At 36.1% G+C, this 11,056-nt stretch overlaps 2 protein-coding genes across 2 annotated transcripts in view; one reads left to right on the forward strand and one right to left on the reverse strand.

Moving 5' to 3' along the window:
- The window catches only part of LOC110025574 (eukaryotic translation initiation factor 3 subunit D-like), a 1,991-nt gene extending 522 nt beyond the window's left edge, over positions 1-1,469 (forward strand). Inside the window, exon 2 of the mRNA XM_020726515.1 lies at positions 2-1,469. Within this exon, the coding sequence (XP_020582174.1) occupies positions 2-1,345 (1,344 nt within the window). The 3' untranslated portion in view covers positions 1,346-1,469. The remainder of the gene's footprint in view (position 1) is intronic.
- Positions 1,470-5,600: 4,131 nt separating this feature from the next.
- LOC110018927 lies at positions 5,601-10,841 on the reverse strand. The gene is made up of 3 exons (XM_020716442.1): positions 10,663-10,841; positions 7,291-7,401; positions 5,601-6,674 (listed from the first exon to the last, which is right to left on the reverse strand). The coding sequence occupies exons 2-3, from the start codon at positions 7,363-7,365 to the stop codon at positions 5,736-5,738; spliced, it is 1,014 nt and encodes a 337-aa protein (XP_020572101.1). The 5' UTR covers positions 7,366-7,401; positions 10,663-10,841; the 3' UTR covers positions 5,601-5,735.
- Positions 10,842-11,056: the final 215 nt, after the last annotated feature.

Consider the following 11,056-nt stretch of genomic DNA (forward strand, 5'->3'; position numbering starts at 1 on the left):
GTACACCCTTAGCCGCTCCCCCGCCACCGGACCCGGAGGTCAGGGGGGCGGTCGCCGAGATGCGCCGACTCTTAAGTCATCCGTCGACATCCAACCCGAGTGGACTATGCTCGATCAGATCCCTTTCTCCACCTTCGCCAAGCTCTCCTTTGCTGTGCCGGATCCCCCAGAAGACCTCCTCGTCTGCGGCGGACTCGAATTCTATGACAAATCTTTTGATCGCATCAACCCTAAGAACGAGCGCCGCCTCGATCGCTTCAAGTCTCGCAACTTCTTTAAGGTTACAACCACCGACGATCCAGTTATTCGTCGCTTAGCCAACGAGGACAAAGCAGCCGTGTTCGCTACAGATGCTATTCTTTCAGCTCTTATGTGCGCTCCCCGTTCTGTATATTCTTGGGATATTGTCATCCAGCGCGTGGGCAACAAGCTTTTCTTCGACAAGCGTGATGGATCCCAGCTTGATCTTCTTTCTGTCAACGAAACATCGTCGGAGACACTTCCGGAAGCGAAGGAGGATATCAATTCTGCTCATTCACTCGCCGTTGAAGCCACTTACATAAACCAGAACTTCTCCCAACAGGTTCTTCTACGTGATGGCAACAAGCTCACCTTCGATGAGCCCAACCCCTTCGCATCCGAGGGAGAGGAGGTGGCCTCCGTTGCTTATCGATATCGGCGCTGGAAACTAGACGACGATACCCATCTCATTGCTCGCTGCGAAGTCCATAGCGTTACGGATGTGAGAGGTCAGCGAGCTTTCCTTACTCTTAATGCCTTAAACGAGTTCGACCCGAAGTACTCTGGTGTGGATTGGAGGCAAAAGCTTGAAACTCAGAGGGGAGCTGTGCTTGCCACTGAGCTCAAGAACAACGCAAACAAGCTTGCTAAATGGACCGCGCAGTCTCTGCTTGCTGGTGCTGACATGATGAAGCTGGGCTATGTATCTAGGGTTCATCCAAGGGATCATTTCAATCATGTTATCCTTAGCGTGATAGGCTATAAACCAAGGGATTTTGCAGCTCAGATCAATTTGAATACCTCGAACATGTGGGGCATTGTGAAGTCCATTGTGGATCTCTGCATGAAGCTGAATGAGGGGAAGTATGTTCTTGTGAAGGATCCGGTGAAGCCACAGGTGAGGATCTATGAAGTGCCTGCTGATGCCTTTGAGAATGATTACATGGAAGAGCCTCTTCCTGAGGAAGAGCAGGTGAGGCCGCCTGTGGAGGATGAAGTTCCTGATGGTGCAGCTGAAGCCGGCGCTGAAGGAGTGGCTACTGCTGTTGGAGATTCTGCTGGTGAAGCGGAAGTGGAGAAGGATTCCTCTGCTGCTGTGGCTTGAAGGTTATTCATAAATATTTATATTCGAGTTCTCTAGTCCTTTTTTTAATAGGAAACTAAGAAAGACATTATCTTTGCTGGTGATAATCTACTCTGGAAGCTAATAAAAACTTCATCTTTTCTAATGAGAATCTATTCTTAGAAGTCATTTTTATCTTGGGAAATTTATATGCCTAGCACACAATTCTTATGTATTTGCATATCTCACACGTAAAAATTTCATATTGACATACATAACATTTCAGCGATTTAAACCTATGCATGAAAATATGTATTTCATTTATTAAAAGTGGTAATAGTGCTATTTTTGATGTAATATTAAAGATTTGAGTGTTGTATGTGTAAATATAAACTGTGTGCTATGCATGTAAATGCTCTTTGATGGGCAGGCTTCATTTTTGTTTTAATGCTCTACTTCTTTCTGGTGTTTTGGTGGATTTTGCTTTGCAAGGATTCTGGCTAATGAACTAAGCATCTTCTTACTTGTTCAGAGGTAAATTTGCAAGTGCTTTTATTATTTTATGTTATTATGTGATGGCTAAGGTCATTCCTTCTCATATATCTGCTATTTTATTTGGGTAAAACTTTATCTTTTATGCGTTTCATGACTTAAAAATGTTTGATTTTCTGTTTAATGGTTGCTTTGACTGGTTAAAATTGCCAGGTTCTGCAATCTGTAGTTTTTGACTGGCATTACATGATATTCCAGTTGTTTTGTGCCTAGGCTTTTGTATTTATTATTTGGAAGATTTACATACATACCACTCAATTTCTATGTATCTAATGCACCTCACCTATGCATGAATGATGTCTTTCATAAATTTTAAAATGGTCGTACTTTTATTGTGTTATGAAAGATTTGGGTGATATAAATATAAAAAGTAAAGTTTAGGTGTTTGATATTGGTGGTAAATACATAGCAATTGGGTGCTATGGATGTAAGTGCCCCTATCTTTAAAATATAGAAGATATAGTTGTAAAATATTGGATTAAGAAACCACATAACACAGATGCACCCTTAGAACTTGGCAAAAATTATTTTTAGAAACGCGATTGGCAGGTTGTTAGGCAAACGCTAGCATGGTTGCAGTTTGAATAGCATAACTAATAGAAAACTTTTCCAAACATACTCCAATGCTAAGCTAGGGAGCTATATGTTGTAACTATGTATTTGGGTAGGGAGCTTTTTTTTAGCAGTAGTTTTGAGCCACTGTGACTCCTAGCTTGGAAGCATAGGAGCAACTTCAGTGGGAGGAAATATTTATTAGCAACAATTAGTTATCTCATCCTAACAAGTAATAGTTTCAACTCTCATCCATCGAGATATTGTCCATTTTGGCCTCATGACCTCATGATTTTGCCTCAATAGTGTAACTTCTTAGGAGATCACCAGTCGCAGGAGCGCTCCCGCACAAACACGCTTAATTTTGAAGTTTATGGTGAAATTTTCGATGTTGCACCAAAAGCGTCTCGATGTTTAGGTGTTTAGTTTCATTCTTTCTTATGGGGCTTCACAATCTCTCCCATTTAAGTAACCAATGCCTCATTAATTTAAGTATCTCGGAATCATCCAAGAAGCATTTAGACCGGTGGATGCTTTCATACCATTTGTAATAGCTTGATGAGCTCTCTTCTATCGAGATATTATTCGCTTCGGCCTAATGGCCTCTCAACTTTGTCCCATTGGTGTAACTTCTGAGGAGGTCACCAATTCCAGGATTGCTCCCGAATAAGCGCGCTTAACTTAGATGAAATTGCATCAAAAGACGCGTCGTTGTTTTATAGTTTAGCTTCATTCTCTACTTGAAGGGTTTCATATCAGGTAACGCTGATGTCTTGTGTAAACGATCTAATATTGTTGTTGTTGTCGGTGTCTACTTCATATCACAAGATATCATGCATCAAAACCCTACTCGTTCATATAGAGCTTGCATTTTAGTTGTTCCAATCGAAATTCATAAAAAAAAATAAATTATTATTTTAATCGAGAGTTTTCTTAAAAAATTTATTCTCGTAGAAAATGTAAATCTTTTACAAGTTTTCTTAGAAGATATGAAGTCTGCAGAGGCCACTGAACAATTCTATCCTAGAGTTATTTACTCTAATATTGTTTATTAGAAATATAAATAGAGGCATTTGCATACATACCGCTCACTTATGTATTTATATCTTACACCTAAACTGTACTTTTTATATTTACACCATCCAAATTTTCATATCACACCAAAAATTGATTTTTTTAGAAGTAAAATATACTTTTTCATGCATAAGTAATATAGCATGGATGTAAAAATTAAAGTTTAGCGGTTAGATATGTAAATACATAGGAATTTAGGGGTTATATATGTAAATCTTTCATATAAAATGGAAGAAAATGGAAGAAGGAAAATAAAATTGATGAAAAAATTAAAATTAATTAGTTTTTATCAATTATTTGATTCAAAATAAAACTAAATTTTTTTTTAATTTCTTATTTATCTGATAAAAATTGCATTTTAGTGATGCGTAAGAAGAGGTGTGGTAGGATAAGCATTTATTCAATTTTTTACTAAGTTTAGATAGAACATTTTTTAATTAAATAATTGAGGTTAAATTGAATAAATAAATGCATTTAAATTTCTTCTAATTCTTCCCAACCAAATTTATACTCTTTAAATAGAAAATAAAGTTAAAAAGACCATTTCAAGAAAAAAAATATATATAGATCAATTTATTTAAGAATAGTGTATACATTTAAAAATTCCTGCTGGGCTGCCCAGCTTTCAAGTTGTCAAGATGTTGAGTTGTCGAGATGCCGAGTTATCAAGCTCATCTTCCAAGATGTTGAGTTGCTAAGTTCATCTGTCAAGTGGGCAGAGTGGCCGAGTTGCGAAGTTCAGCTATATAAAATGATATGACATAATGTTGCAAAACATGACATAAAACTGTATATATAACATAGAATTACAAGATATAACATAAAAGTATTGGACGTGCCATGGCATTATATGCATTTATATATTTGTATTTTGTATCATAACTAAAAGTCACCCAAGACTTATAAAGTATAGGTCAAATGTTTAATCAGAGGGATAGAGGAGCAGAATAACTCTCTCTTACACACAATATACTTGTAAGATTTCTCATTTTTCATGCATGTATTTTGTTATAATTGAGAGACTCTAATGCTATATAGGTAGCGCTATACAGGTAAGTGTACAAGTTAAAAATGCTAAATATATAAATACATAAGATTGAAGATAGAGAGAGAATGAAAGGAATAGAGCATATGAACTGAGGGAGAGAATGAAGAAGATAGAGAGAGAAAGAGAGGAGGACATTCCATCAGGGCAAAGAGGGGTGTTCCCAGACTCTTTTGCCCATTTTTATTCCTTGAAAAATAGAGGTTACAAGATAAGGTAATGAGAGAGTTCTCTCTATATGAGAGGTTGACAGATAGGACCTTTAATACATGTCATGAGTCATTTATTTATAGCACTTAAAAAGAGTAAATATAATATTACATTTTTACCCTCATATTATGGAGGATAGTATGAGATATTTTAGCCTTCATATCTTAGACCATCAGACTCTTTATATATATATCCGACTATTTTTGTTGTCATTTTAGCCCCAAGTTTATAAAAATGCCAAATTGGTCCCATATTCTTTAAATTGAGGCTAAAATAGTCCCTATATGTAAACATCAACATTTCTCCAAAATTTTTCTTGCCTACCTTTTTCGCTGCCTCACCAACTTCCCAAAACACAATTAATTCATTTTCTAGTTCCCGCTCGTCTTGTCGTCCTCCCACTTTGTCGAGTCCCATTGATCTATTAGAACATGTAAGGGCATCATCTCATCCGACTTTTCGGACCCAGGATGTGACACTATATATGACTATTAAGTCCCAAATTTTAAGAGTCTAGCTCCCAATTTGACGAAAAATTATTCCATGCGGATCGGCGTCCGCACGCAGCTTGCGTGCGGACGCCGACCCGATCCGGACCGTAAATCACATGATTTACGGTCCTGATGTATTTCGGTGGGCCCCACCTAAAATTTTTTATTTTTTTTAAAAAAAACGGAAATAATCCTGACCGTAGATCACCGTGATCTACGGCCAGGATCGAACACCGCATGCAGAGATGCATGCGGTGTCCGCACGCAATAATCTCTCCAATTTGACACATCTATGAGCTCTCGGACTAAAATGACCACTTAAATATCCATTGGACTTATGACACTTTGCTATATATATATATATATATAGCATCTACATGTGATCAACAAAATACTAGTCCTAAAAAACATACCCAAATTTTTATAAAATTTCAAAAAAAAAATTCAAATAGCTTTTGCCACAAAAAAAAAAACAAATTTAAATTTACAAATCTACCTTAAAAACTATTTAAGTAGCCTCTTCAAGCATATCCATAAAACCTTTCTTCCCCACCTTCTGCAACCCCGACTCTGTGTAAAGAATTCTACCCATAGACACAGCCTGAAACCTAGTCCAGAGCTCCTTCTTCAAGGTATTCTCCCCAGCTCGCCGGCTTCTAATCACAGAGCCGTCGACAACAACCGGCGTCGACAGTATCTTCCCGTCCCTCAATGGCTCCATTACAGCGCAAGTCTTCGGTGGCGACAAGAACCATTCCAATCCTCCATCAGAATCCTTTTTACGCGCGAGACTACACAATCGCAGCTCATGGAGATGGCGATCATCCTGATTTTCGATCCCTCGAAAAGATTCAGGATCGTTACGATCATCGATGATAGTGGCGATCTTCGGATTTCTGCATCTCGAGCTCTTGCCGGCCATTACTGAAGGATTTGAGGTATCATTTGGATCCATTACAGTGCAGGTCTTTGGTGGCGACAAGAACCATTCTAGCGCCTCCTGCTCATTTGCATCCTTTCTCCTGTTTGATTTCTTTTTCAGATCAGTTTGGGAGTGGTGTTTCAGTGTGGTTTTGCTCATGCTGATCTTTTCTTCAATGAAACAAGGATTTAAGGCACCCAATTCTTTCACTGTTTCAGATACGGAATCTGAATTCCTGATGATAGATTGTAAAGTATTATTTGTGTTCTTCCTGTATGGATTTCTGGCCTTAATTTTTGATAGTGGAGTGAGCAAAAACAGTTGTTTTTCTGTCAGTAGTTGACAGCCTGCGGCACGCCAGGCAACTAATGGAGAAGGAGATATAACCATGTCCAGGTTAGGTTCTTCGTATTTCATTCTCGGGGGCTCTCCATGAGTGGAAGGATGATCCTTCTGTAGAGATTTGCAGAACTGAACTTCTGTTTTAGTTGTGGTCTGTGATTGAGTGAGCCTCAGAACCCATGACTGCAGCATTGGGTAAGTAAATTGTAAAAAAAAAAGAACTTTAGAATGATACTTATCTTACTTATCGTGCATATACCACTCAATTCTTTTGAATTTATTTATCTAACCACCAAAGCTTCAATTTTTACATACATGCTATGTTACCTATGCATGAAAATGTGTATTTTCACGTTTTAAAAGTTAACATCATGGTATTTTTTATGTGATATTTGGGAAGTATAAATGTAAAGAGTAAATTTTAGGTGTTGCATAAGTAAATACATAGGAATTAGGTAATATACATGTAAAATACCCCTTTTTTTCGAAAATTAGCATGCATACCACTCAATTCTTATATATTTACTTATCTAACCACCCAAAGCTTCAATTTTTACATACATGCTATATTACCTAAGCATGAAAAGGTGTATTTCACTTTTCAAAACTTAACATGGTCATATCTTTTATTTGATAATTGGGTGGTATAATTCTGAAGAGTAAAGTTCAGGTTTTAGATAAGTAAAAACATGGGAATTAGGTGGTATGCATATAAATGTTCCTTTTTTAATAGTAGAAGATGCAGACAGACTTTTAAAGCCTGTAATGAATTTATCTATCAATCTGAAGCAGCACATACCTCAAGGGATGAATGCATTTCAGATAAAAGATTGCTCATTGATTCAATTTCCTCATTTGATGTTGTAAGTTTCATGCCATGCTCTGATGATTGAGCAAAAATCTCGTCGATCTATTGGAAAAGAAGAGAGAACAGGTTTAATGTTGATTTTTAGTAGTGAAAAATAGATAATATGTGTTACCTACCAACAAATGATTAAAAAAAGGAAAATTTACACACTTACCACTCAATTCCTATGTATTTTACATATCTAACACATATACTTTATTTTTTTACATAAATACCACCTTTCCTATGCATGAACAAGTCTATTTCACTTTTTAAAAAGTTAAAAAAGGGGTACTTTTGATGCGGTATGAAAGATATAGGTGGTATAATTGTAAAGAAGAAAATTTGATGTAAATACATATCTATTGAGTGGTATGTATTTAAATGCCCCCAAAAAAATTTAATTTCCAGCCAACAATCCAACCATTAATATCTTATCAAAAAGAGATTGGCGATCGTAATCAACAATTTATAATTATGATGATAATGCAACCTAGAAATAATTTCATAAAAGATGTTGCAAAGAAAGAGGCTGTAAGTATATCATGAAATGCAACATATAAATAATTTCATAAAAGATGTTGCAAAGAAAGAGACTGTAAGTATATGATGAAATGCAACATATAAATAATTTCATAAAAGATGTTGCAAAGAAAGAGAGGTCTATAATCATAAAAATGGTTCGTATTGAGCTTTTGGGAGTCAAAGTAATGGACTATAATTTATAACACTAGGCTATTTGGAAGATTTGAACAAGTGTTTGAGCTACCCATAATGATATGCCCACCAATAAGGTCCCATATGTTATGGATAAATTTAATTAAATTAAGCTCTCGGATATTGATAATCTCTTCTTAATTATAAAGAGAGAAGTAGTCATAATCTCATAGGAAATGCCATTGAGAAAATAAATCTCTTTAATGTTGTTGTGATGGTGCCTCTTCTTTTATTTTTGATGGGCAAAGCCATTTGGCTTTTGCTTTTGCTATTTGGCTTTTGCTATCTGAGAAATCCAAATGTGTTCATTAGAGGACATGTTGAAAAACTTTTCTTGAATAGTGTTATCATTAGAAAGAAGTTCACAATGTAACGGATTTGACTCAAGAAAATCGAACTAGCTGGCTTAGTCTTGCTTGAGATATACTTGGTGAAATTGATGATGTGATTGGAATTGTCCCAAAAGAGTGTGTTTTTTAGCCTGGATTTAACTACTATGGACATTTTTGAAGAACACGGTCTTCTTCAATAAAGTTGCTCGAAGCATTCTTAATAATATCCAAAATGTCAACACAATAGATCCAAGAATTTTCAAGATAAGCTTGTGCTTAGTTTTGGGGAGAGAGTCCAAGTAGATGAGGAGAGGAGAACAACCAAAAGAAAGAAAGAACAAGGTCAAGTCAATAACATAACTAGAGCACTTTCGGTTTTAAACTAGATATGACATAAATCTAATTATTGAACCAAGAGTAAGAAAGCTCGAAATTGTGTAATTCAAGCATGCAATCATTGAAATCAACAAGATAGTTGCTACAACAATCCTTTGAAAGAAAAAGCTGAAGTTTTATGATTAATCGAGAGTTGAGAAGAGAATCTTCAAGAGATTCGGTTTATGGTAAGATATATAAGATTGATACAAGAATGCCAAATCAAGTTCGTGCACTTGGGGATTCAAGAACTTTTTGGGTGCCTATAATGTTTGAGGATGCTAGGATTGGGTAACATCGAGTTTTTTGTATGCTTTTGGATTTGTATACAATCCTTTGAAAGAAAAAGCTGAAGTTTTATGATGGATGAGAACATAAAGCAACGTGGAATCGGATGTGAATCCTCAACCTCTAAAGTATCGTGTTTCGAATTCATTGGAAATTAGTACTTTTTGGGTGCCTATAATGTTTGAGGATGCTAGGATTGGGTAACATCGAGTTTTTTGTATGCTTTTGGATTTGTATACAATCCTTTGAAAGAAAAAGCTGAAGTTTTATGATTAATAGAGAGATTTGGTTTATAGTAAGATATATAAGATTGATACAAGAATGCCAGATCAAGTTCGTGCACTTGGGGATTCAACAACTTTTTGAATGCCTTTAATGTTTGAGGATGCTACGATTGGGTAACATTGAGTTTTTTGTATAGTTTTGGATTTGTATGCAATCCTTTGAAAGAAAAAGCTGAAGTTTTACGCTTAAGAGAGAGTTGAGAAGAGAGTCTTCAAGAGATTTGGTTATAGTAAGATATATAAGATCGATACAAGAATGCCAGATCAAGTTCGTGCACTTCGGGATTCAACAACTTTTTGAATTCCTTTAATGTTTGAGGATGCTAGGATTGGGTAACATCTAGTTTTTTGTATGGTTTTGGATTTGTATCATGAGTGAAAGTTAGAAATACTCTTAAGATGCTTAGCAATTTCATAGCTATCTTGGGGGAGTGGGGTTAAGTTTCATTATAGGGCAGACGCGAATTAAGTTTTGATCTGTAGTTGGGATTGATGAAACTTAGTGAGTTTTTCATGAAACTTAAGTTCCATGAAAAGAGAACGAGAGTTTGTCAAAGAGGTAATCTAAGAATATGATCCCCATTAAAGAAGAAAGGCTTTGAGCAATGCCATCCAAAGCACCAGAGGAGTAAAGAAAGCTTTGGAGCATATCTAACAGTTGTTGGTAGTTGGGTTGGTATTATTCAAGGAGATGGGGCAATGATGTTCTTCATGGGCAAAATATTACAAGATTTGCAATTATAAAGTTTCCAGCCGTAAATAACCTCCGGTAAAAGCTTCGCTCCATTAATATTTATTGTTATGGAATTGGCGAGATAAAAGGTTTATTTGCACACAAACTCTAGCCAAGATAAACTGTGATTTGATAGCAATGAGTTTGCAATTGAGAGCAAAGAGGTGCTGATCTGACTAGTAACTTTAAAGTTGTGATCAAGGTTTTGACAATATAGAAGAAAATTAAGAAGCTTAATCTACAAAGTAATCTCCCCAAAATTTTCTTTGCTAGACTTCATGTTCTTTTACTAAGAAAAAAAAAAAAGCTTTTGGCCTTGGGAAACTTCATTGCATGTAAAAAGATACATCTTCATCAGTGCTTTCAACATAAGATAAGTTCAATAAATAGTGGATGTTACATAAAGAGAAAGCTCCTCCAACAAGGTTAGGGTGGATATGGCAGCTAGAGAGAAATGCATCTCATTTAAGTGGCTGAAAAATGAGTTTACAGGCAACCCAAGAATATAAGGAGAAGATAATTTAGGGTTTGGCGTTTATATATCAGGGATTAGGGCATAGAAACCCTATCAGAACAACAAAAACGCAAGCCTAACCTTTGCTATCTTCCCAAGTTGTTTCTTTTTTGCTTTTCTTCCTTTGATTACAGAAGTGAATTAAGTTTGTCACAGTGAAGCTTATTGCTTTTTTATGGTAGGCGCCATGAACTTCTTGATAACTCAGAGAAACATGAGTAGCCTCAGATAAATAAAAAGCACTGTAATCAGATCTCCATGCTTTGACAAACATAAATAGAACAAGAAGAAGAAGAAAACAGAACAAATCAAAACCTCACCCAATCAAAAGAAAGAACCCTAAATAAACAGAAAACCAGATTTCCCGCTCCAGAAAATAAAAAAACCCTAAAAATTTCAGATCTCAAACACCAAACTGTCCAAACCCTCAATCCTTCTTAAGCGCAAACAGTAAATAATACAGGACTTTAACTCA

This window comes from Phalaenopsis equestris, unplaced genomic scaffold, assembly GCF_001263595.1.
Source record: "Phalaenopsis equestris unplaced genomic scaffold, ASM126359v1 Scaffold000001, whole genome shotgun sequence".
Classification (NCBI taxonomy): Eukaryota; Viridiplantae; Streptophyta; class Magnoliopsida; order Asparagales; family Orchidaceae; genus Phalaenopsis; species Phalaenopsis equestris.